Source organism: Ahaetulla prasina, chromosome 17 (assembly GCF_028640845.1).
Source record: "Ahaetulla prasina isolate Xishuangbanna chromosome 17, ASM2864084v1, whole genome shotgun sequence".
Classification (NCBI taxonomy): Eukaryota; Metazoa; Chordata; class Lepidosauria; order Squamata; family Colubridae; genus Ahaetulla; species Ahaetulla prasina.
Window position 1 is genome coordinate 7,092,127 of NC_080555.1, and position 25,616 is coordinate 7,117,742.

General features: G+C 47.7%; 2 protein-coding genes across 3 annotated transcripts in view; one reads left to right on the forward strand and one right to left on the reverse strand.

Moving 5' to 3' along the window:
• Positions 1 to 614: 614 nt before the first annotated feature.
• OVOL1 (ovo like transcriptional repressor 1) lies at positions 615 to 22,849 on the reverse strand. Of its 2 annotated transcripts, none has more exons than XM_058160489.1 (4): positions 22,016 to 22,849; positions 8,933 to 9,123; positions 6,012 to 6,198; positions 615 to 2,516 (listed from the first exon to the last, which is right to left on the reverse strand). In XM_058160489.1, the coding sequence occupies exons 1-4, from the start codon at positions 22,110 to 22,112 to the stop codon at positions 2,212 to 2,214; spliced, it is 780 nt and encodes a 259-aa protein (XP_058016472.1). In that variant the 5' UTR covers positions 22,113 to 22,849; the 3' UTR covers positions 615 to 2,211. The 2 variants fall into 2 exon arrangements, with proteins under 2 accessions (XP_058016472.1, XP_058016473.1); XM_058160490.1 differs by lacking the exon at positions 22,016 to 22,849 and adding an exon at positions 10,967 to 11,004.
• The window catches only part of AP5B1 (adaptor related protein complex 5 subunit beta 1), a 32,566-nt gene continuing 25,284 nt past the window's right edge, over positions 18,335 to 25,616 (forward strand). The window contains exon 1 of the mRNA XM_058160488.1: positions 18,335 to 18,441. The gene's annotated coding sequence lies outside the window, so the exon portion shown is untranslated. The remainder of the gene's footprint in view (positions 18,442 to 25,616) is intronic.

Sequence of the window (25,616 nt, forward strand, 5' to 3'; positions counted from 1 at the left end):
ACCTTGTCGCCTACTCCACAACTGCATCGATTCCTTTTAACGACCGCGGCAAGGAAGCGGTCATAAAACGGGGGCAAAACTCACTGACCAAACGTTAAAACGCCGAACAACAGAAATTTGGGTGCTCGGCTGTGGTTTTTTAAGTTGAAGACTTACCTGTATGCGGCTCCCAACGGTCGTCGTAAGTCGAGGACGACCTGTGCACGCGCTAAAGGAAATTAGGACTGGTTTGCCCGCCTACCCCAGCTCACTGGTTCCCAGTTAGCTGTTTCTCCTGAGCTTCTTAAAGTCAACTGGACCAGGATGGACTAAGATCTCCTGCTTGAGCAGGGGGTTGGGCTAGAAGACCTCCAAGGTCCCTTCCAGCTCTATTCCGATTGATTGATTGATCAAAATGGTATAGGATCTCCTGCTTGAGCAGGGGGGATGGACTAGAAGACCTCCAAGGTCCCTCCCAGCTCTATTCTCATTGATTGAAATGATGTAGGGTCTCTTGCTTGAGCGGGGGGGGGGAGGGTTGGACTAGAAGACCTCTGAGGGTCCCTTCCAACTCCGTCGTGCTATAAATTTAGGTCCCATTTCGAGACCCACCTTTGGAATCCAAAACGCCGTGCCACTTGTCTGGCTCGCCAAGAGAGCCACAGTTCCTTTATTTTAATTAACAGGTAAGGAGGGGAAGAATAATAAGATTACGAATAATATAATAACATTAAAAGTTCACAGGCCAAGCTCCGTTTCCCCCAAAGTCAAAGAGAAAAACACGGCCGATATGTAAACAAGATCCACACCCTGGTGTTTGGCGTAATGCCTCTCATCCCACAAGATGCCAAAAAATAAAATAAAAAATAGATTCGGTGTCTCGTCCTGCTGCGGTTAAGAGACCCCCGTCTTCACACGAACGTAATATTAAATAAAAATAATACCCCTTACGACAGTCTTTGAAAAACCGTGGTACTTGCTTAACAATTCATTATTATTTTTCTGCCCCGTTTCCCCTCAAAAAAAAGGCTAGGCCGTTTTGGTCAGAAACGATGCAATCCTATCAGCGATCCAATACTGTAGTGTATATATCTTTTTTTAAAAAATAATAATAATAATAATAATTCCTAAAACCCAAAATCCGTGGCTGCTCGACTCTGGATAAATAATTGGTTAAAAAGGATCTCACACACAGAGACAAAACAAAAACAAAAACTCACCGGATTCCCGAATGTCAGAATGCTTGAATTCTGAGGAGAAAGTTGGGGGGTGTATCATGGAAGTTTGCAAAACCTCATCCAGACACCCCCCCCCCCAAAATGGGTCCTGTGATTATTCTCGTTTTAAAAACAGATTCCCGTTCAAATTCTATCCCGATAGCCAACAAACAAGTCCAGGCACTTAAATCTCCAAGGTCAGACTAGTTCGATCGGGGCCCCGAGGCAGAAAAAATCGTAACACAGCTCGAAGGGATGCTATGAGATCATCTAGCCCAACCCCACTCCTTAATCAGAGGCGGAAATCTATGCCATCGCTTTCTCAAACCCCAAGCCTCTGCTTGAGCGTACCCAAGTGAACTCAGCGTCTTTCAAGGTGACGGGATCAGTTGCTAAATCACTTTAACCAAGCTGTTTTTTGCCTTGAGGCGTCATCCCCAAATCTTCACGCCGTTCGAAGTCCTCAAAGGCTCGGGTGCGAGAAAATAGGCGACGGATTCAACGAACGGTTTGAACAAAATCGTTCGGACATCCAGGCTTCGGAGACACGACCGTATCCCTCCCCATTGAGGATTTAAAGGCAGCCCCAATGCAAGCAACTAAGTTGCATCAAAAATTGGTCTCCTGCATGGGCTTAAAGGGGGTCAGACTAGATGACCTCTGAGAATCATCCTGCCCCGACCGCCCCCCACACACCCCCCCGCAGCCAAATCGAGCCCTTTCTAACGGTCAAAGCCCCGTTCATCCTATCCGGAAGTCCGATCCAGAAAATATATATATATATATATATATAAATTCCCAGTGCTTCATGAAAGATTCACGAGAATTTTGCCCGGTGTCTTTTCCCACGCCGGATTCGAAATACCGCATCTGGTGATCGGGGGGGTGGGGGTGGGGGGTGGTCCAGCGCCCAAACTCAGCCAGTCCTTGGCTCCGGGTGAAAGGAAAGGGTCTTTCGAAGTTCGAAGGAATTATCAGTATCCCTCCCCCCCTCCCCCAAAAAGGGCCAGGACGTTTAGGAACAAGGACCGGAGCCTTGCAGGATACTCGGCGTGCCCATGATGCCATGAAGTGCCGTAGCCGCCTTGCGCGAGGCCTTTCGGAGTAGCGGGCTGTCGGGGTGTTGCTCCTGAAGGTGACGCAGGTGGCCTTCCTGGCTATCGGCCGTCGACCCGCAATCCTCGCAGACGTAAAGTTTAGCCCGCCGTTCCTTGTAGGCGTAGCTCTGCTGCACCCCGTGGATTTTTTTCAGGTGGGACTCCAGGGAACAGCGCTGGGTGAACGCTTTGTCGCACAGCTCGCACTTGTACGGTCGCACACCTGCGAGGCGGGAGAGAGGAGGAAGAGGAGGAGGAAGGAAGGAAGGAAGGATGGATCCAGGGTGAGTTCAGACAACCGGGATTGCCCGAGAACAATGGCTGCGCTCACGACATCCTCCCAAGTGACTTGTCTTAAGGGTGAGCGGTAATCCTCTCTGGAACTAGAATTTCTGTTATTAAGCCAAGGGGGTCAGTGGCGCCTGGTTTTAGGTCCCAAAACTGCTTTTTTTTTTTCAACTGGTAAGGTAAAGGTTCCCCTGGCACATACGTACTAGTCGTTCCCGGCTCTAGGGGGCGGTGCTCATCTCCGTTTCAAAGCCGAAGAGCCAGCGCTGTCCGAAGACGTCTCCGTGGTCATGTGGCCGCCGGCATGACTCAACGCCAAATGCTCACGGAACGCTGTTCCCTTCCCACCAAAGGTGGTCCCTATTTTTTCGACTTGCATTTTTTACCTGCTTTCGAACTGCTAGGTTGGCAGAAGCTGGGAACAAGTCACGGGAGCTCACCCCGTTAGGCGGCGGCACGAGGGATTCGAACCGCCGAACTGCCAACCTTTCGATCGGCAAGCTCACTGTCTTAGCCACTGGGCCACCGCGTCCCTACTTTTCAACTGGACTCCCTGGTTTTTTTTCTTCGAAGACGTTTCGCTTGGCATACCCAGAAGCTTCTTCAGCTCTGACTTGGACGGTGGGGAAAGGAAGGATTGATACTCCTTGCAGGACAGCTGGTCCTCTGCATCCTTTTTAGAGGGTCGTTGAGGCCACTTGGTTCTCTCTCAAAAGAGGGGGGGAAAGATGACATCATCACTCTCCAGCCTACAACCTGGTCCTTTCAACATTTCCAAGGCAGCTCCACACCGCATTTGCACCACTCGGGGGGACCCGGAGGACAGATAAACCTCCAAGTGGCCTCAAGGACCCTCTAAAAGGATGCAAATGACCAGGTGTCTTGCAAGGAGTATCAATCCTTCCATTCTCCACTATCCAGTCAGATCTGGGGAAGCCTCTTGGATGAGAAGCAAAACATCCTCAAAGGAAAAAAAGTCCAGTTGCCTCTTGAAAAAAAGCACTTTTGGGACAACCATGACCTGGATGATTGAGAATCTCCATAGACACCCGATTTTATGACTTTTTTTTTTTGGCCACAGTTGCCAAGGGAATCACCATGGTCATTAAGTGAATCATCCCGTTGTTAAGGAAACCCGGATACCTCCTGGAGGAAGGAGGATTAGTTATTTCCGCCACCTTCAGTTACAGGGAGTCCACAACTTACGACAGTTCGTTTACTGACCGTCCGAAGTGACAACGGGACCGGAGAAAGCGACGGGTGACCGTTTTTCACACTTACGACCGTTGCAGCCATCCCCGTGGATCAAAATTCAGACGCTTGGCCACTGGCTCATATTTATGACGGTTCCAGTGTCCCGGGCCCCCTTTTGTGACCTTCGGACAAGCAAACTCAGTGGGGAAGCCAGATTCGTTTAACAACCAGGTTAGTCGCTTATCAACTTCAGTGATTCACTTAACAACCGTGGCAAGAAAGGTTGTAAGATAGGGCAAAATAGAATAATAGAATAAGAAATAAGAAGAGGAGAGAAAATAGAAGAGGAGAGGAGAGGAGAAGAGAGGAGAGAGAATAGAATGGAGTGGAGTGGAGTGGAGAGAAGAGGAGAATAGACAATAGAAGATGGAAGAGAATAGAAAAGAGAAGAGAAGAGAGAGGAGAGGAGAGGAGGAGGAGGAGAGAGGAGAGGAGGAGAGGAGAGGAGAGGAGAGGAGGAGAGGAGAGGAGAGAAGAGAGAGAGAGGAGAGGAGAGGAGGAGGAGAGAAGAGGAGAGGAGAGAATGGAGAGAGAGAGGAGAGGAGGTGGAGAGAGGAGAGGAGAACAGACAATAGAAGAGGGAAGAGAGAATAGAGAAGAGAGAGAGAGAGGAGAGAGGAGAGAGAGGAGAAGAGAGGAGGAGAGAGAGGAGAGAGAGAGAGAGGAGAGAGGAGAGGAGGAGAGGAGAGAGAGGAGGAGGAGGAGAGGAGGAGAGGAGGAGGAGAGGAGGAGGAGGAGAGGAGGAGTGGAGAGAAGAGGAGGAGAATAGACAATAGAAGAGGGAAGAGAGAGAAGAGAAGAGAGAGAGAGAGAGAGAGAGGAGAGGAGAAGAGAAGAGAAGGAGGAGAGAGGAGAGAGAGGAGAGGAGAGAAGAGAAGAGAGAGAAGAGGAGGAGAATGGAGAGGAGAGGAGAGGAGGAGTGGAGAGAGGAGAGGAGAATAGACAATAGAAGAGAGAATAGACAATAGAAGAGGGAAGAGAATAGAATAGAGAAGAGAAGAGAGGAGAGGAGAGGAGAGAAGAGAATGGAGAGGAGAGGAGAGGAGGAGAGGAGAGGAGAAGAGAAGAGAAGAGAGGAGAGGAGAGAAGAGAAGAGGAGAGAAGAGAGGAGAGGAGAGAGAGAGGAGAGGAGAGAAGAGAGGAGAGGAGAGAATGGAGAGGAGAGGAGAGGAGGAGTGGAGAGAAGAGGAGAGGAGAATAGACAATAGAAGAGGGAAGAGAAGAGAAGAGAAGAGAAGAGAAGAGAGGAGAGGAGGAGAGAGGAGAGAAGAGAATGGAGAGGAGAGGAGAGGAGAGGAGGAGAGGAGGAGGAGAGAGAGAAGAGAAGAGAGGAGAGAGAGAAGAGGAGAGAAGAGAGGAGAGGAGGAGAGGAGAGGAGAGGATGAGTGGAGAGAGGAGAGGAGAATAGACAATAGAAGAGGGAAGAGAAGAGAAGAGAAGAGAAGAGAAGAGAAGAGAAGAGAAGAGAAGAGAAGAGAAGGGAGAGGAGAGGAGAGGAGAGGAGAAGAGAAGAGAAGAAAAGAGGAAATAGAATACAATAGAATAGAATAGAATAGAATAGAATAGAATAGAATAGATTTTATTATCACTTTAAATGTACAAGAACACGAATAGAAAATAAAGAATAGAATAGAATTATTTATTGGCCAAGGAATTTGACACCCAAGGAAACCGTCCTGCTTAACAACAGGAATTTTGGGTTCAATTGTGGCCGTAAGTCAAGGTCCACCTGTAGAACGGAGGACTGACCGTGCGAGCACAACCCCCATTTTTCCTTTTTTGATCTTCTGGGGGAGACATCCTTGGTGGTCACAATTATTGTTTTGGCCTTGTGCGCCAAGGAGAGCTGGGGAGGAATCACAACCTCCCCCTCCCCTATGTATCCATCTGGGTCTAAGAAAGACCCCGAGTTATAGACCCGTTTTTTTTAATGGGACTATCATCCCCAGCCGGATCTCGTGATGCGGTAGCCTAGAGGTGGAGCTCTCACCTCACAATAAAGGAGGCTGTGAGTTCGATCCTAGGGAGAGGCAGATATTTCTCTCTCTTGGGTTCAGGGAGAATATATCTGCCGAACAAAACTCCGCATTGGCAACAGGAAAAGCATCCGGCCAGTAAAACACTAAGCTTCCATTCACTTGCCCAGACTCCACGCCGCCGCCTCGCGCGAACTCACCTGTGTGTGTCCGGACGTGTCGCTTGAGGTCAAAGGTGTCGTTAAACCCTTTGTTGCAGTAGGGGCAGAGGTGACGTTTGATCTCGCTGTGGCATTTGAGGTGACGGTTGAGCATCCGTTGGTAGGAAAAGGCCTTTTGGCAAAACGGACAGGAAAACTGCTCGAGGGGCCCGTCGGCCGGGCTCACCTGCGGAAGGTCAAAGAAACCACTTCGGTTTGATGCTCTGCTCGCGCCGGCCACAGCCTTAACCCGCCACTCCTCCCCGAGATGTGGTCCTCACTAGTCAGAGTGAAGCTAAGATCCTAGTCCTCATGATTATCAGAAAGATTTCAACCCTGATGGCAATTTTCAATGGGTAGGATTTTTCAAAGACCCCACCCCTCCCAAACCCTCATTTTGAAGCTGCGGCACATCAGAACTTTCGCTAGAAATATCCCATCAAATGTCTCAATAAGTCCTCGACTTACAGCGGTTCATTTAGTGACCAAATGGCACTGGAAAAAAAAAAGAGACCGACGGCCATTTTTCACCCTTACGACCGCTGCAGCCATCCCCGTAGTCATGTGATCCAAATTCGGATGCTTGGCGAATGACTCGTATTTATGACGGTAGCAGTGTCCCGGGCTCCTGTGATCTCCTTTTGTGGCCAGTCATAAGTGCGAGGACTGGTCCTAAGTCAGTGGTTTTCGCTGTCATTGTAACTTTGCATCAATGGTTGGTTGTAAGTCTCCCCGTTAAGCATTTCCTCACACCTTCGCTCGGCCACAAGACCCCAACCGAACCCCAACCAGCCCAACAAAACCCTCATTCAAGGTTTGCTGGTCCTTCGCTCCTTCCCGACCTTCTTTCGTTCTGCTCTTTTAATTAAAAATAAACGAAAGAAAGAAAAAAAAACTGTAACGCCCACTCCAAGCAGACAAAAAATGCCTTCTCGGTTCAAAATCTGTCCCTCTTTATCCCTTTCCTTAGCGAATAAATGAGGGAAGCCAGGAAACTAGCAAATGTTTTGCCTGCGGCTACCATTTTGTGAGCGCGCCCGCAACCATCACCGGGGCATCCCAGGTCTTCGAAGCCTTTTTTCCATATGACTAAACTTCCTTCCCTTTATCTCTATCCCGCCCCTGATTTAATCAAGCACAGCCTAGGAGCGGCTTCGACACAATCACACACCTTACCCCTTCATTATTGTCATTTGCTTTTTAGGCCCTACAACCTCTCGTTCCCGGGGGGCCCCACTGTGGCCCGCGAGAAACGGTCAGAAATTGTGAGACATGATGTAGGGCAGTGATAGCTAATCTTTTCCGGACCGAGCGCCCAAAGCGTGCACGCACGTGTGTGGATGCGTGCGACCGAACCCCCCAAAATGCAATGCGCACGCAGCCCGATGCATGTGTCTTGCCCCCCACGCGTCCCACCCCCCGCGCATGCATGGCAGAAACCCGAAGACCAACTGGCCAGCGGGAGGTGGCACGCACATGCACAGCGGAGCTGAACTGGGGCGAGGCTCGTGTGCCATCGGAGAGGGCGTTGTGTGCCACTTCTGGCTCCAGTGCCGTAAGTTTGCTATCACAGATGTAGGAATCTCCTGCTTGGTTATGGGGTTGGACTAGATGACCTACAACCGTGATGGCGAATCTATGGCACACGTGTCCGAGGTAGCACGCGGACCCATCTTGCCTGGCATGCGTGGCGTCGCCCATTCTTCTGGGTTTCTGGCGCAATGATCAGCTGGCCTTTGTGCGTGCAGCAGTACCGGAAATCGGATGAGCTGGCCTTCCATTTTCCGACGTGAGCGTGCACGCAGCCAGCTGATCAGCGCATGCGCGGCAGTAACCGGAAGACTTGCTGGGCGGGAACCGGAAGTACCTTATCCGCAGTGGTGGGATTCAAATAATTTAACAACCGGTTCACTGCCGTAATGACCAGCTGGGTAGGCATGACTCGGTCATGTGACCGTGTGGGCCTGGCTAACTCAACGTCACTCACATCGATGGGCGCTTCGCCTTAGCTGTTACAATGTCATAAGGGTTAACCAGAGAGGCAGTTTCTGTAAGCTAGAAACACCACCAGAATGTTTCAGTTCCTTACAGGATTAGCCCTGTAAAGTGGGGAAAAAACAAAATAAGATTTGTTCCAACAACCGGTTCTCTGAACTGCTTAGAAAGTTAACAACCGGTTCTCCTGAATAGGTGCGAACTTGCTGAATCCCACCACTGGCTTATCTGGCACGCGCATGCCTCCTGGGCAGCTCCTCTTCCTGGTTGTGGCCCTGATGAGCGCACACGTGAAACGTTCCCTTTTTGGCACTTGGTGCTGCGTGCATGCGGGCGGGCGCTGTATTTTCGGCACTCTGATCTGACCTACAAGGTCCCTTCCAACTCCGTTAATCTGTAATAATCTAGGGTTCAAAGCTGCCTGTCGCTCCTACCTTGATTTTGGAGCGCGTGAAGTCGGACCCGGTTTCCTGTCGTGTCCCGCTGGAGACATGGGCGCGCCTTAGCTGTTACAATGTCATAAGGGTTAACCAGAGAGGCAGTTTCTGTAAGCTAGAAACACCACCAGAATGTTTCAGTTCCTTACAGGATTAGCCCTGTAAAGTGGGGAAAAAACAAAATAAGATTTGTTCCAACAACCGGTTCTCTGAACTGCTTAGAAAGTTAACAACCGGTTCTCCTGAATAGGTGCGAACTTGCTGAATCCCACCACTGGCTTATCTGGCACGCGCATGCCTCCTGGGCAGCTCCTCTTCCTGGTTGTGGCCCTGATGAGCGCACACGTGAAACGTTCCCTTTTTGGCACTTGGTGCTGCGTGCATGCGGGCGGGCGCTGTATTTTCGGCACTCTGATCTGACCTACAAGGTCCCTTCCAACTCCGTTAATCTGTAATAATCTAGGGTTCAAAGCTGCCTGTCGCTCCTACCTTGATTTTGGAGCGCGTGAAGTCGGACCCGGTTTCCTGTCGTGTCCCGCTGGAGACATGGGCCGCGCCGTGGGGCTGAGCCGCCGTGTAGACGGAGTTGCGAATGGTCATGTCGAGCGGCATCTGGAAAGACGGCGGCTCGGCCACTGAAGGTTCGGGGTCTTTCCACAGTGCATATCCGCCTAGGGAAACTGTAGAAGAGAAAAGGGAATCATTTTTTTACAAAAAGAGGTTGGAGGTGGGGTTCCTAGAGGTCACATAGATTACAGGTTGTCCTTGACTTACGACCGTTCGCTTAGTGACCATTCAAAATAAAACGGCATGGAAAAAAGTGACTTCACGCTGATGACCGTTGAGGCGTTTCTGTAGCTGCATGATCAAAATTCAGACGTTTGGCAAGTGACTCGTATTTATGACGGTTGCAGCGTCCCCGAGGGTCACACGATCCCCTTTTGCAGCCTTCAAGTCAATGGGGAAGCCAGATTCGCTTAACAACCATGTGACTAACTTCACATACCTTGCAGGGATTCACTTAACGACGGCAGCAAGGAAGGAAATTCACTTGAACAACCGCATTCCATAACAATGGAAATTTAGGCCTCCCTTATGGTCATAAGCCGAGGACTAGCCTTGTACACATTTAATGAGCTAGACTAACTTTCAACAGTCGCTAAACAAGTGGTCACAAGTCGAGGACCATCTATAACCCTCTTGCCTGATGCCAGGAAAATCAAAACTAGGGTTTGTGGCTTGGAAGATCCCCAGAGAGCCTGTAGTATACTTCACGGGGTGAACCAACGGCACCCTTCTGGCTATGTTTACTCTTCGTGTTAAACCAGGATTAAGCTACGATGAAACGTCACTGTGTGAATTGAACATCCAACAAAAGCCACATTTTCTTCAATCCACCTCTTTTTGGTCCTGGGTTATATTTTATCCCGCTTTCTAGAGTCTAAAATGCCCTTGTTCGCAAACCCCGTTCAGGCCTTATAGTGACGGCCCGAGATATCGCACGATACCCCGTACCATAATGAACGCAACCCCTCCAAGCTACCGGATCTCATTGTCCACAACCGTTTCCCAAAATCCTTCTTTTTTTTTAACTCTCCTCCTGGCCTCGTGGCGCTCTTTCTCTCCGCGCAGGAGAGCCCATGCTCCAGATCAGGGCTCGCCAACCAATGGTGGGTTGCCCCCGGTTCAGACCGGTTCGCAAGAACCGGTAGTAACACCGGCGAGAGGCTCCTCCCACTGACCCGAACGGCATCAGGAAGCTTTTAAAGCTTTTAAAGGAAGCTTTAGTTTTAAATCCCGCCAAGCACGAATACGATTTTTTAAAAATAGTATTTAGAGCAATAGGAAAAAAATGCAAATAATTTTTCTGCAGACCCCCAAAATTTGGGGTCCGCGGACCACTGGTGGGTGACCGCTGCTCCAGATCACATCTAACCGGAGCAGAATTTCATGGCGCCGCTCAAAAAAAAAAAAAAGTCACTTTTCTCCACTCGGGAAAAAACCCGAGACTCTAGGACAGCGATGGGTAACCTTTTTGGTGCCGAATGCCCAAAGCTCAAGTGTACGCGCACAAATCCCCAAAGTGCAATGCGAGCACACACACCCCCGCACATGTGCCTCGCCCCCCCCTGAGCATCCACCCCACCCTACCCCCCACCCCGTTTTGGCGCCCCTTGCACATCATTTTGGGCCTAGAAAGCCTCCTCCCCCCATGTATGCACCTGCCGCCCCCATATGTGTGTCCCTACATGCGCCCCGCCTTCGCGCACGTACGGATGCCTCTCAGAGCTGGGCTCCCCTCCAGATATACCTGGAAAAACCAGCCCAGGTTGGGAGATGAAACGAGGCGAGCTCAAAAAAAAAACCAAACCAAAAGGACAGTTTCGCAAGGCTGCTAGTCCTCATGAGGTTTGCAAACCCCGTTTCGGAAACAAACAGGAGGTTCCGCTCCCTTCTCCTCTCCCCCCCTAAAACAAAATTAAAAAAAAAAAAATACAAATACAAAAACCTATTATCCCCTACCCAACGCCAGCTGCAATAGCAAGTAAACAGCCTGGAACCGGTTGACCGGGATGTTATTGGAAAGCAGCGCGGCCCAACCCAGCGAGTTAATTAACCGTTTCCGGGGCTGGCGCCACTTTTCAAGGGCCCATCACCTGCCTCCAGAAAGGTGGAGTAAGGAGGCGGCTGCGTGTTGCAACTGCCCTTAAAACGCATGCAAAGAACATTACAAAGGCCTGTCTCATTCTTTACGACTCCGTTGTATGACGGAGAAAAAAAAAGAACAGCTCAGCAGGACAAATAGAATAGAATAGAATAGAATAGAATAGAATAGAATAGAATAGAATAGAATTTTATTGGCCAAGTGTGATTGGACACACAAGGAATTTGTCTTGGTGCATATGCTCTCAGTGTACATAAAAGAAAAGATACGTTCATCAAGGTACAACATTTACAACACAATTAATGATCAATATATCAATATAAATCATAAGGATTGCCAGCAACAAGTTATAGTCATACAGTCATAAGTGGAAAGAGATTGCTGATGGGAACTATGAGACGATTAATAGTAGTGCAGATTCAGTAAATAGTCTGACAGTTTGAGGGAATTATTTGTTTAGCAGAGTGATGGCCTTCGGGGAAAAACTGTTCTTGTGTCTAGTTGTTCTGGTGTGCAGTGCTCTATAGCGTTGTTTTGAGGGTAGGAGTTGAAACAGTTTATGTCCAGGATGACATAAACTAGACATAAAAATAGAATAGACTAGGATAACAAGAGTTGGAAGGGACCCTGGAGGTCTTCTAGTCCGACCCCCCGGCTTAGGCAGGAGGAAACCCTACCACCACTTCAGGCAAACGGTTATCCAACTTAGTCCTCGACTTACAACGGCTCGTTTATGATTATGTGATCATAATCACATCTGGAGTTTTCCAGGGTAATCTTCGATTTTGGATCGCAATCAGCGCGCAAAAATGTCCATTTCGAAGCGAGACCTTTGTTAAGTGAGTTTCGCCCCGTTTGACGGCCTATCTTGCTAAGTGAATCCCTGAAGTTCTTAAGCCAGTTACACAGTTGTTAAGTGAATCCCTGAAGTTCTTAAGCCGGTTACACAGTTGTTAAGTGAATCCCTGAAGTTCTTAAGCCGGTTACACAGTTGTTAAGTCAATCTGGCTTCCCAATTGACTTCGCTTGTCAGAAGGTCGCAAAAGGGGATTGTGTGACCTCGCGGGACGCAGAAAATGTCATAAGCACGAACCATTTAGTGACCGTTCGAAGTTACAACGGCACGGGAAAAGGTGACCGAAGGGTCGTTTTTTTCACACTTAACGTCCGTTGCAGCATCCACACGGCCACGCGGTCCAAAATTCAGAGGCTTTGGCAGCTGATCCGTGTTTATAACAGTTGCAGTGTCTCGTGTATGTGTGTGTGTGTGTGTGTGTGAGAGAGAGAGAGAGAGAGAGAGAGAGACGTGATCCCCTTTTGCGACTGAATAATCAAAATGGAATCCTAAATTGTTAAGTGAGTTTGTCTCCCGTTTTACGACCTTTCTTACCACGGTTGTAAAGTGAATCATTGCCGTTGTATAAGTTAGTCAGACGGTTGTTAAACGAATCCAGCCTCCCTGTTGAATTGTCCGAAAGTCACAAAAGAGGAATCGCGTGATACCAGGAGACCGCAACCGTCATAAAGTCGGGTAAGTCCTCGACTTACAAACCCGACAGAGCCCAAAATTGATGAGTGAGAAATGTGTTGAGTGAGATTCGACCCGTTTTACGACTTTCCTCGCCACCGTTGTTAAGCGAATCGCTACAGTGGCCAAGTTAGTCGTACGGTTGTTAAGGGAATCCTGGCTCCCCCATGGAGTTTGCTTGTCAGGGGGGGGGTCACAAAAAGGGATCACGTGACCCTGGGACATGGCAACCGTCATAAATACAAGCCAGTCGCCAAGCATCTGAATTTTAATCAGGTGACCGCAACGACGCGCCGGTCGTAAACGTGAAAAACGGTCATAAATCCCTTTTTTCAGTGTTGTAAAGTCCCATGCGGTCTTCTTATAAGAAGTATATTATGTACTTATAAGTACTACCAAAAAGGGACGTGGTGGCTTTGTGGCTAAGACGCTGAGCTTGTCGATCAAAAGGTCGGCAGTTCAACAGTTTGAATCCCTAGTGCTGTTATGTAACGGGGTGAGCTCCCGTTTCTTGTCCCAGCTTCTGCCAACCTAGCAGTTCGAAAGCACGTAAAAAAAGGCAAGTAGAAAAAATAGGGACCACCTTTGGTGGGAAGGTAACAGCGTTCCTTGCGCCTTTGGCGTTGAGTCATGCCGGCCACACGACCACGGAGACGTCTTCGGACAGCGCTGGCTCTCTGGCTTTGAAACGGAGATGAGCACCGCCCCCTAGAGTCGGGAACGACTAGCACGTATGTGCCAGGGGAACCTTTACCTAAGTACTATTTATTTATTTAGTTATTTATTTAATCAAATTTTTATTTATTTATTTATTTATTTATTTATTTATTTCAATTTTTATACCGCCCTTCTCCCGAAGGACTCAGGGCGGTTTATAGCCAGATAAAAATACAGAAATCATACACAATAAAAACTAATTAAAAAACTTATTTAAATAGGCCAAAATTTAAAATTACAATTAAAATGATAAAACCCCATTACCTAAAAATTAACAACTAACCCCAGTTAAAATTAAGTAAAACTTTTAATCCAGTCCCGCTTGGATAAATAAATGCGTTTTCAGCTCGTTTCCCCGAAAATAAGACCCTGTCTTATGTTTTTTTTTGAACCCTGAAATAAGCGCTTGGCCTTATTGCCAGGCGCTTAAAAGCCCGATTGGGCTTATTATCAGGGGACGTTTTATTTTGGGGGAAACAGGTTAGTTTCGGGCTGGTTTTCCAATCCAGGAATAATAACTCCCGTTCCCCGCAATCCAACGGCATTCTTCGCCCAAAATTAATTTCACGTTTGGCTTTCATTTAGACGGGAGAAAGCCTGAAGTGAACTGACAAGGCAGGGAAGAGGGCCTGTCAAATTTGTCAGCACATTTATTTTGCCTTTTAAGTTCGCTTTTTTTAATTAAAACGAATAAGGCGACGTTGTTGTGCCAATTTTTTTAAAAAAAATAAATCAAATATAAATTGCATCGCATTCCAAAGCCAAAGAACTGAAGGAATTACCAGCTTTCCATCAAGCACGTTATTTGGGATGATTAACAGTAGAAACTGTTAAAAATAAATAAATATTTTTTTAAAAAAAAATTCCTTTTTTGTCTTTCCTCTCATTTGCCTTCTCCCTATCCAGTTCGTCTCTAATCCTTTATTTCACATTCCTTTTCTCACCAATCATAAAAACGTCCCCATGTCTTGAAATACACCGATTCCTCTTTATCTTTTATTCTTAATGTTAATCTGTTCATTTCTGCACATTCTAAAATTTTCCTTATTATCTCTCTTTCCGGTGGGATTTTTTTTTTCTGCTTTCCAAGTTTTGTGTAAATACTATCCTAGCCGCTGTTATTATCTGAATAATCAAATAATCAAACACCTGGGTAAATGGAAAAGGAGGAAGGAGGGGGGAAATGGAAAAAGTGTTATTCTATATACGTACATATACATATTAGGTAAAGGTAAAGGTTCCCCTCGCACATACATGCTAGTCGTTCCTGACTCTAGGGGGCGGTGCTCATCTCTGTTTCAAAGCCGAAGAGCCAGCGCTGTCTGAAGACGTCTCCGTGGTCATGTGGCCGGCATGACTCAATGCCAAAGGCGCACGGAACGCTGTTCCCTTCCTACCAAAGGTTTGAATTTTTTTTTTATGTGCTTTCGAACTGCTAGGTTGGCAGAAGCTGGGACAAGTAACGGGAGCTTACCCGTTATGCGGCACTAGGGATTCGAACTGCTGAACTGCTGACATTTCGATCAACAAGCTCAGCGTCTTACCCACTAAGCCACCGCGTTCCTATACATATACATATACATATACATATACATATACATATACATATACATATACATATACATATACATACATACATATATATATATATGTAGGTTTTTGGTTATTCGGGTTTTCTCCCGCGTAAAATTGGAAGTGTCTTGGCGATGTTTCGACGAAGTCCCATCCATCATCTTCAGGCTCCAGCTTCGTGCTTCTGGGAGCAAAGCACGAAGCTGAAGCCTGAAGATGACGAATGAGACTTCGTTGAAACGTCGCCAAGACACTTCCAATTTTACGCAGGAGAAAACCCGAATAACCAAAGACCTACATACAAACACCCGCGAAAACCTCAGAAAACATATATATATATATACACATACATACATACATACACACACATATACATATACACATGAAATGATGATATATGGTAAATACTAAATAAAAAGGAAATCAAAATGAAGATGCATGTAAATAGAAAACCATTGCTCAAATACCATTTTGAAAATATATTGAATTGAAAATGAAAACAACAATGGAGTGGGAATGGAGAGAGGAGTTAAGTGGCAGATAGGAGAAGAGAGGAAAGGAGAGCGAGGGATAGAAGAAAGGGAAAAGGAGAGGAAGAAAGGGAGAGGAACTAAGTAGGAGAGAGAGTCAGATAGGGAGGAAGAGAGGAGAAGTGGGGGAAGGGAAGGGGAAGGAGAGGAGAAAGAAGAAAGGGATAGAAGGAAAGAAGGTGAGGAAAGGTTGGGGTAAAATAAAGGAGAGGAAATGGTAGAAGGCCAATCACGAATATACCCTAATATATTTTAGAATAGAATAGAATAGAATAGAATAGAATTCTTTATTGGCCAAGTGTGATTGGACACACAAGGAATTTGTCTTTGGTGCAGACACTCTCATTGTATATAAAAAGACAAGATCCATTCATCAAGAATCATAAGGGACAACACTTAATGATAGTCAGAGGGTACAAATAAGCAATAATTTTTTTAGGATGACGAATGAACGAATATGAAAGTTAAAAGAGAATAGGTATGATTAACGGTGGAAAAGAGACTGTGCCTTGAAGTACGTTTATGAAAAATAAAAATAAAAAACTTTTAAAAAATAAATTTCTGTGAACGCAACAGAAAAACTGTTTTTGCTCATTGTGCAGATCGTAATCACAGCCGGAGTTTTCTGGGTAATTTTTGACTTAGGACCAGAAATCGGCGCGTAAAATCCCCCTTGCTAAGCAAAACAGTCATTAAATGAGTTTTGCCCCGTTTTTACAATCTCTCTTGCCATATTTGTTAAGCGGATTACCGCCAGTTGTTGAGGTAAGTTACACGGTTGTTCAGTGAGTCTGCTTGGGCGTGGGGTTGGACTAGATGACCGACAAGGTCCCTTCCGACTCTGTTAATCCCCCTTGACTTCGCTTGTCAGGCGGTCACAAAAGGGGATCACATTACACCTGCGGGGCCCTGTGACCGTCATAAACACGAACCGTCTAGCGACCGTTCGAAGTGACGACGGCACTGAATTCCAGGGACTTAACGACCGTAGCACCATTCCCCACGGTCACGTGATCAAAAATTCAGCCGCTTGGCCGCCGACTCGTATTTACGACGGCTGCAGTAACCCGGGGGGTCCCGTGATCCCCTTTTGCGACCTTCTGACAAGCCAAGTCAACTGGTGGGGGGGGGGAGAGAGCCAGATTCGCTTAGCGACCGTGTTGCTAACTTAAGCACTGCAGCGATTCACTTAACAATTTGCGGTACGAAAGGTCGCAAAACGGGGCAAAGCAACGGTTGTTAAGTGTGAGAAACGGTGATCGGTCCCATTTTTTTTCCGGCGCCGTTGTAACCTCGGTCACTAAACGAACGGCTGTAAGTCGAGGACCGCCTGCATATTCCATCCTACGTCCTTGCTTTTGCCAAGATTTCCGTGTGTGTGTGTGTCAAATAAGAGATCTTATCCAGATCTTTTAACTGGAGTTAGGGAGCAAGTTGAGGCTTTCCCAACATTTTGAGAAGTGGAATAAATGAAAAGAAAAATCAATAAATTGTGGATTTCAAATCCGAGCGTCCTAAGGAAGGGGGTTCCACGCAGCCTCCCTGCTGTTTTTTCGGGGTGTGTGCGTGTGTGCAATCCTCAACCTGTCCTTCTTCCCACTTCTTCAGTGACCGTTGCAACACGCCACAGGACATCTTCAGCCCCAGGCAAGGCAACTGGGCGCCAACCCCAAATTTACTGTCCATATTTTGAGGCCCAAAACCGAGGTCTTGAGACCCTTGTTGAAAAACAGACAGACAGACAGACAGACAGACACACGCCTCAGCCACAAAACTCTTGGGGTGGGGGGGGATCCATTTCCATCTCTTCTCCCACGGTCTTCTCCTTCCCTCTCTTTCCTTCCTTCCTCCCTCTCCCTCTCTTTTCCTCTCCTTCTTTCTTCTCTCCCTCTCCTTCCTCCCTCTCTTTTCCCTGATTCTCTCTCTCTCTCCTTCCTTCCTTCCTCCCTCTCCCTCTCCTTCCTTCTTTCCTTCCTTCCTCCCTCTCCCTCTCTTTTCCTCTCCTTTCTTCTCTCCCTCCCTCCCTCTCCTTTCCCTGATTCCCTCTCTCTTTCCTTCCTTCCTCCCTCCCTCTCCCTCTCCTTCCTTCTTTCCTTCCTTCCTCCCTCTCCCTCTCTTTTCCTCTCCTTTCTTCTCTCCCTCCCTCCTTCTCCTTTCCCTGATTCCCTCTCTCTTTCCTTCCTTCCTCCCTCTCCCTCTTTTCCTCTCCTTCTTTCTTCTCTCCCTCTCCTTCCTCCCTCTCTTTTCCCTCTCTCTCCCTCTCCCTGTTTTTCTCCCTCCCTCCCTCCCTCCCTTTCCCTTTCCTTCCTCCCTCTTTTCTCAGTCTCTCTCTTTCCTTCCTTTCTCCCTCTCTTTCCCTGTCCTTCCTCCCTCTCCTTTCCGTCTCTCTCCGTTTCTCTCCCTCCCTCCGTCCTTCCTCCTTCTCCCTCTTTCCGTCCTTTCTCCCTCTCTTTCCCGATTCTCTCTTTCCCTTTCTTTCCCTCTCCTTCCTCCCTCTTTTCCCTCCCTCTCTCTCCCCCTCTCTTTCCTCTCTCTCCCTGTCTGTTTCTCTCCTACCCACTCCCTCTCCTTCCTCCCTCTCTCCCGCTTTCCCTCTCCTTCCTCCCTCCCTTCTCCCTCTCTTTCCTCTCCCTCCCTCTCTCTCCCTCTCTGCTTCTCTTCTTCCCTCTCCCTCTCTCCTTCCTCCCTCTCTCCCTCTTTCCCTCCTTCTCCTTCCTCCTTCCCTTCTCCCTTTCTTTCCTCTCCCTCCCTCTCTCTCCCTCTCTGCTTCTCTTCTTCCCTCTCTCCCTCTTTCCCTCCTTCTCCTTCCTCCCTCCCTTCTCCCTTTCTTTCCTCTCCCTCCCTCTCTGCCCAGCCTATCTCGCAGGGTTGTTTGTAGGATGCCAGAAGCCAAGAAAAGGGGGAAGAACACGAAACCTCAGGGCAAGACTTAAATCTTTTTATCGCCCTTCTCAAAAGATTGTTCTTCGGTCGCGCCAGCTAACAGGTAGGTCGTGGCGGTGCCTCGTTTTGCATTCGGGATCGTTCTGGACGGCTCCAGAAAGCAAGATGGCGGGAAGGCCGCTGGAATGTACCTCTCGACTCCCGAACCTGGAAATCAGGCTGCCAGCGTGATTAATTAGATGCTAATTACAGAGTCCTAAGTGGAGGCCAGAGCAGCTTGCCAAGTAATGTAAAAAATGTTCTACGCCAAACGTTAGCAGCCTCTCCTGAAAAAAAAACCCACTTATAGGTCGTCCGTCCGTCCGTCCCGTCCCCCCCGTCATCCCCCTAACCCCACTGCCGGAGGTAAATTCTTATTCAGAGGAACTTTTTAAAAAATAAACCAACACCGTTGGCAAAAAGGAAACAAGCCAGAAAACTGGATTGAAGTCCTCAGTCAAAAGCAAACAACGAGGATGGGCGTCGGGAGGAAAACTTGCCAAGTTCCAGGTGGTTCTTTATTATTATTATTATTTATTATTATTTTACTTTTTTATTTGTAGCTCACCTTTTATTATTTTTAGAAATAACTCCAAGGGGGCGAACATAAACCCATCCCACTTTCCTCCTCCTATTTTTCGCACAACCACCTTGCGAGGTAGGGCGGGCTGAGAGAGTGAGACTGGCCCAAAGTCACCCAGCCGACTTCCATGGCTAAGATGGAACTAGAACTCGCTGTCTCCCGGTGATTGGCCCAAAATCACCCAATTGGCTTTCATGCCCAAGGAAGGACTAGAACTCACCGTCTCCTGGTGATTGGCCCAAAGCCACCAAGCTGGCTTTCATGGCTAAAATGGGACTAGAACTCACCATCTCCTGGTGATTGGCCCAAAGTCACCCAATTGGCTTTCATGCCTAAGGCTAGACTAGAACTCACCGTCTCCTGGTGATTGGCTCAAAGTCATCCAATTGGCTTTCATGCCTAAGGCTAGACTAGAACTCATCGTCTCCTGGTGATTGGTCCAAAGTCACCCAATTGGCTTTCATATCTAAGGCAGAACTAGAACTTACCATCTCCTGGTGATTGGTCCAAAGTCACCCAATTGGCTTTCATGCCTAAGGCTAGACTAGAACTCACCATCTCCTGGTGATTGGCCCAAAGTCACCCAATTGGCTTTCATGCCTAAGGCAGAACTAGAACTCACCACCTCCTGTGGGAAATTTCTAGGCACCCTTTCCTTGAACCGATCCCATGGGATTTAGAGTTCAGCTCCCCAGAACTCCCCAGCTAGCTGGGCCATTTGCTGAAAATCCCAGTTTGGGGTGTGTATGTGTATGTGTGTGTGTGCGCTGAGCATTCTGGGAACGGAAGGGTTGCATCCGGCGAGTTGACAGTTCCAAAAACAGGGCCAGGCACGGAGACGCGACGGGTAAACAAGCTATGCCTCAACTTGGTCAGAAAATCCAGCCAGCCACAATTCATAAGGTAAACCAGTTAAACCTGGCCTGAGCCCCACACACCCATCATGAAGCTGCATGTGGGAGAGAAGGAACCGTTTCTCACAATCAGCCGTACTCTGGAGCTAAGCTGGAGGGGGGGGGGCTGGATTTCCACCAAGCCAAGCCATCAAACCCCCGCCCCCCCACCCATTCTTTAAAAAAACAGGAATCCAGCCCTGCCTATAATGTGAACGTTACAGCTTAATCCTGGTTAGTTGTGGGTGGGGAAAAAAAGAGAAAAATCGTTGTAGCTCGATTTGCAGGGATTTGCTCTCCGAACTGGTTTTAATTCCGTTTCTGAACGTCTCGCTACCATACTAGGTAACGCCATCAGCGGAATTTTCTTTGTCCGATTTTCCTTATTGAACACTTACGAAAGATTGGAGAGCAAACCCACTGCCAAAAACCGGGGTTCATTGTTTTTTATTTGCTATTCTACTAGATTCTTTCTCTCTCTAAAGCAGGGGTCTCCAACCTTGGCAACTTGGAGACTTGTGGACTTCAACTCCCAGAATCCCTCAGCCAGCAAAGCTGGCTGAGGAATTCTGGGAGTTGAAGTCCACAAGTCTCCAAGTTGCCAAGGTTGGAGACCCCTGCTCTAAAGAACATTATAGAATATTTTCCCCCACGAGCCCACTATCACTGTCACTGTCCAGTTGTCACTGGAGATTTTTTAAAGAAGCAGCCGTTTGTCTGGAATGATATAGGGTCTCCCGACTGAGCGGGGGAAGAGGGTGGACTAGAAGATCTCCAGGGCCCCTTCCAAACTCTTACTCATTCTGTCAGGGTGCTCTCTGAGCTTGGTTGTTCTCTTGCAAGACGTTTCGTGACCCAGCTAGGGAACATCATCAGCGCTACAAGGGACTGATAAATTGAAACCAAACCCCTTCTAGCGCTGATGGTGTTCCCTAGTTGGGTCACGAAACGTCTGCGCAAGAGAACAACCAAGCTCAGAGACCATCAAGAGGACCTCACAGCCCTCCTCTTCCTCCTCTCCACAACCCCCCTCCCTTCTAGCACGGATGAGGTTACCTAATTTGGTAACAAAACGTCTGCAAGGAAACCCCCAAGCTGAGAGCGCACCAAGGACCCTATAGCCTGAGTTAGGAATATTCTCTTTGATAGGCACCTTTGATTCTGCGCCGTTGCCAATATTATTTAAGAAGGAAAAAAGGTTACAACGGACCAAAACCACCACTCGGATCCAAGCAAGGGAAGAGTTTCACCTTCCCTGCCCCTGATCCTCACCTTCAACTTCCCATCCTAATCTTGCGCTTGGAAAAGAAAGAAAGAAAAAAAAATGGGGGGTGGGGAAGCGCGCTCTTTTTCCACAAGCCGCCTCCCCTTTCTTTCTCTCTCTCTCTCTCCCTCTCTCTCCTTCCTTCCTTCCTTCCTTTTTTCTTTCTTTCTTCTCTTCCCATTTGCGCCTCCGGCCTCCCCAACTCAACCAACCACTAAATTGCCGGCGCGTTCAAACATTCCAGAAGGCGGAGTAGGCTGCGCTTAACTGCGCTTCCCAGGCCGGGGGGCGGGAGGGGAGAGACAATGGGGATCTTTTGGGCAGGTGCGACCAGCAGCTCTTCACCCTCTCCCCCCCACTCACCCCCCCCGACCCCTTTCCCACCCACTCACCCCCCCCCAAATAGCCCAGAATTCCTCTTTTTAAGTGATGCCTGGTGATAACGGACCTTACCTCGCCCTCTTCCCCCCTCCCACTCCCTCCCCGTCTTGAAATATAAGGTGGAGCGTATAGGATCGCGATTCCCAGCCTCGGGCAAGTGGAGGGGAAACGACCCCACCTCCAAGAAAGGAGCCCCTACTAATTAACCCCCTGGGCCTCTTCCCCCCCCTCCTTTTCTCCAGCCCCCTTCCCTTCCCTCCTCCACTTGGGCCCAATCCACTATGGGACATCCGCTTAACTCTTTGTAATGGTTTTCAAGCGCGTTTCCCCAACTAGAACACAATGTATTTATTTTAAAAAAAACAAAACTTCAAGGTAGCAAAACCCGGAATGTGTTGTTGTGTTATTGTTGAGGATAATAACAACAACAACGGTTCTAAAAGCCAGACTCCGTTGCAACTTTTTCTTGCCTTTCTCCTCGCTCCCCCCTCGCCCGCCCGCCCGCCTCGAGACTCACCTGGCACGTAAACCTCGCCCCGTTCTTCGTCGGGCAGCTCGCTCCAGTTCCGCCGGCCAGAAACGCAGGTTTTTTTCACCAGGAAAGCTCGGGGCATTTTGGGAGCTCGAGGTCAGCTAGTCTGGCCGCCGTTGAACTTCCCAAATGGGCTCTTCCCTCGGCCTTCCTCGCCAGGGCGGAGGAAGGAAGGGAGGGAGGAGGAGAAGGAGGAAGAGAAAACGAAAGAGGAAAGAAAGAAAGAAAAAGAAAAAAAGGAAGAAAAGAAATAAAAAGAAAGAAAGAAAGACCTCGCTGCGCCAATAACCAATAACCAATCAATCCAAGCCACAGGCGAGTTCCGAATCGTCCATAAGGGATCCGGGGGAAGGTTCCGTGCGCGGCCCGATGGAACGTTGGCGCCGCGAACGTTCGATCCGTGGAACGCTCGTTCTTGTGCGAACGTTCCAAAACTTTCTCCCAGTTAGTTTTCCCTGGGCGCGCGAGGCTCAAACTCGGATCAAGGTTCGAAGTTAAAAAGAAAAAAAGAAGAAGAAGAAGTTGGGGGAGGAAAGGAAGGAAAGAAAGAAAGAAAAAGAAAAGAAAGAAAAAAAAGGGAACGGGAGGAGCAGCCACCAGGTGAGCAGAAGGCGAGGCGCCGATATATATATATATATATATTTTCCTCTTCTTCCTCTCTTCGCTTCGCTTTCCTCGCCTTACTCCAGATTGAAGCGCCGGGGCTCCCCAAAATGAACGAGGAGGAGGATAATCCGAATTTATTTTTTATTTCTTTCGAAGAGTCAGGAGGACAGGCGAACCTCGTCCCTCTGTCCCAGCTCCTTAATTCGATCTGCTGTCGGGGAGGCGTGGTGCGGATGGCGCATGCGTTTGGAAATAACGGTGTCTTTACTTGGGCTTTTTACCTGCTTGCTAAACCGGTTTGGGAAGGTCGGCGGAGGGAGGGAGGGAGGGACGGAGGGGGGAAGAGGCGGAGGAGGGAGGAGAGGACCCACGACTTCGGAGTCGGCTCCTGGTTTTTTTTTTTTCCCTCCCCCCAAAAAAGGGCACACCCCAGCTGGGAGAAAAAAATATGAATATTTAGGGGGACCTCTCTATACAAGTAGCTCTTGAATTATATAACAGTTCCTTTAAGCGGCCGTTCAAAGTTTACAGCGACTTCCTACGACCGTTTGCAATGTCCCGCAGGGTCTCAAGATCAAAAATTCAGACGCTTGGCCACCATCTCTGATTTGTGATGGTCGCGGGGGCCCCCTGTGGTCATCCGACAAGCAAAGTCAACGGGGGAAGTCAGATTCATTTAATGACCCGTGGGACTTGACTTTAACAACCGCCGTCACCTTTGTGGCAACAAACCCCCCCCCCGCCCTCCGTGGGTCAACGTGATCGAGATTCCGATGCTTGGCAGCCGACTCCTTCTTACAACCGTCGCTGGGTCTCCGAGGTCATGTTTTTCGGACGAGCAAACTCGATGAGCAAGCCAGATTTGCTTAACAAGCGGGAATCGCTAACCGATCAACCGGATGGGGGGGATTCGCTTAACGACGGTGGCACGAACCGTCGCAAAACAGGACAAAACTCCCTTAAGACAAAGGCTTCGCGTAGCTGCAGTGAATTTCAGGTTTCGCAGGGGGTCTTAAGTCGAGGAAATGTCTGGATTTATTTATTTTTTGCTCCCAGTCACATTTTCGCTCTCTCTCTCTTTCTTTCCAGGTCTAATGAATTAATAACATTAATTAATTAATGCTAGATCCAGGGTCTAGCGGTAAAAGAGAAATGGCGGGACTGACTTGTCATTCAACGGGGGAGGGGGGGCTTGGATCAGACCCTCAGTCACCCCGAAGGGGGAAAAAAATATAAGGAGCTAAAATCCATTTTTAAAAAAGGCCCATTCGTTGGGAAGTACCAAAAAATGGGTGGGCACTGCAGCTTTGATTTTTGTTTTTTTGCCTTCCTGCCCGGAATGAGAGACTTTAGTAAACATGAAAAACAAAGCTTAGCAAACAAATGGGAGGGGGCAGCAGATAGACAATTGGAGCTGATTCCCACCCAGCTGGGGAAGGGGGGGAGCGGCTGGCCCTGCCCCAAACGCCTGATAAGGTTGCCTTGAAGGAAAGAAAATTAGATATACAGAGTAACTCACACACTCCCACTCCTTTATCTATGGGCCCTCCCCCTGGATTTAAGAGTGGGGGGAGAAGCAAGGAAGATTGTTTTGATTGGATCGCCCACCACCTGCAGGGCTGAATATCCATTTGAAAATATATATATAAATGGATATTCAGCCCTGCAGGTGGTGGGCGATCCAATCAAAACAATCTTCCTTGCTCCTTATACATTGCTCCTAGAAGCACGAAGCTGTAGACACCAGCCTGAAGATGACGAATGAGACTTTGTCGAAAAGTCGCCAAGACACTTCCAATTTTACGCGGGAGAAAACCCAAATAACCAAAGACATACACACACACAAGGAAAGGCATTACAATGTGAACAAAGGGAAAAACCAAGAAATTTTTGGTGCCCTAAGCTGCAAAAACCCGTTGGCCATTGTCAAGTTTGCGTGTGTGAGATTGTTGCGTTGCGTGATGAAAAGAGAATCCTTCCTTGCTCTAACTCCTTGGCGTCTGAAAACTTCTTTTGCAAACTTTTAGATGTCAGATCCGAAAATGATGGGGGACTTCTTAGAGATTGAGGTGAAGTCAAAGACGGAAGCCTTCGGGAATCAGGGAGATAAATCTTTTATTTTTTTTCTCTTCGCTTCCTGAGAAGTTTTGGGGCGGCGCCAATGCCACATTGTGGTTTGTTGAACTGAGTGGACCAAACAAGCCATCATTGGCTGGGTATGTAGAAGAGAAGAGAAGAGAAGAGAAGAGAAGAGAAGAGAAGAGAAGAGAAGAGAAGAGAAGAGAAGAGAAGAGAAAATAGAATAAAATAGAAAATAGAATAGAAAATAGAATAAAATAGAAAATAGGATAGAATAGAATAGAGTAGAACATAGAATAGAGTAAAATATAGAATAGAATACAAAATAGAGTATAATAGAATAATAACTTTATTGTCCCTTTGAATGTAACTCTAATCGGCATGCATTAAAATGTAATTTCGTTGCATTCCGCTCTCAAAGGATCACCACCTCCAATATACACTAAGTGAACATGACAAAATAAATTAGTGCAATGCAATGCAATGCAATGTTGTTAGCACAACTAGATTTGGTGGCCATGTTGGGTGAGCCACCCCGATAATTGGTAAATCATGGTTAACCCTGCGCCGGCTAACCAGGGTTTTTAGCGTGTGCTATGGACCCAGCCAGAACGCAAACCAAATAGAAGAAGGAAATTTTTTTTGACCAATAAAAACTTTTTATAAAAAAAAAAAAAAAAAAAAAAAGAGCACAAACGTGCCTACCGTTTCCTTTCATTATATCCAATTAATATAGTTATTACATACTTATGCTCATATATATGCTTATATATTATATAGTTATTTTCATGCTTATCCTTATATATACTGTTGTGACAAATAAAAACAAATAGAAGAAGGAAAGGTTTTAAAGACCGTTAAATCCAGAAACAGTTGAAGACTATGAAATCCAGAAATATCC

Coding starts and splice junctions, on each gene's coding strand:
- OVOL1 (XM_058160489.1), bottom strand. CDS start 22,112: ATGCCCCGAGCTTTCCTGGTGAAAAAAACCTGCGTTTCTGGCCGGCGG. Junction 6,199..8,932: donor TCACGCGCTCCAAAATCAAG/GTAGGAGCGACA, acceptor GACCTTCCGCAG/GTGAGCCCGGCCGACGGGCC. Junction 2,517..6,011: donor ACACGTCCGGACACACACAG/GTGAGTTCGCGC, acceptor CCCGCCTCGCAG/GTGTGCGACCGTACAAGTGC.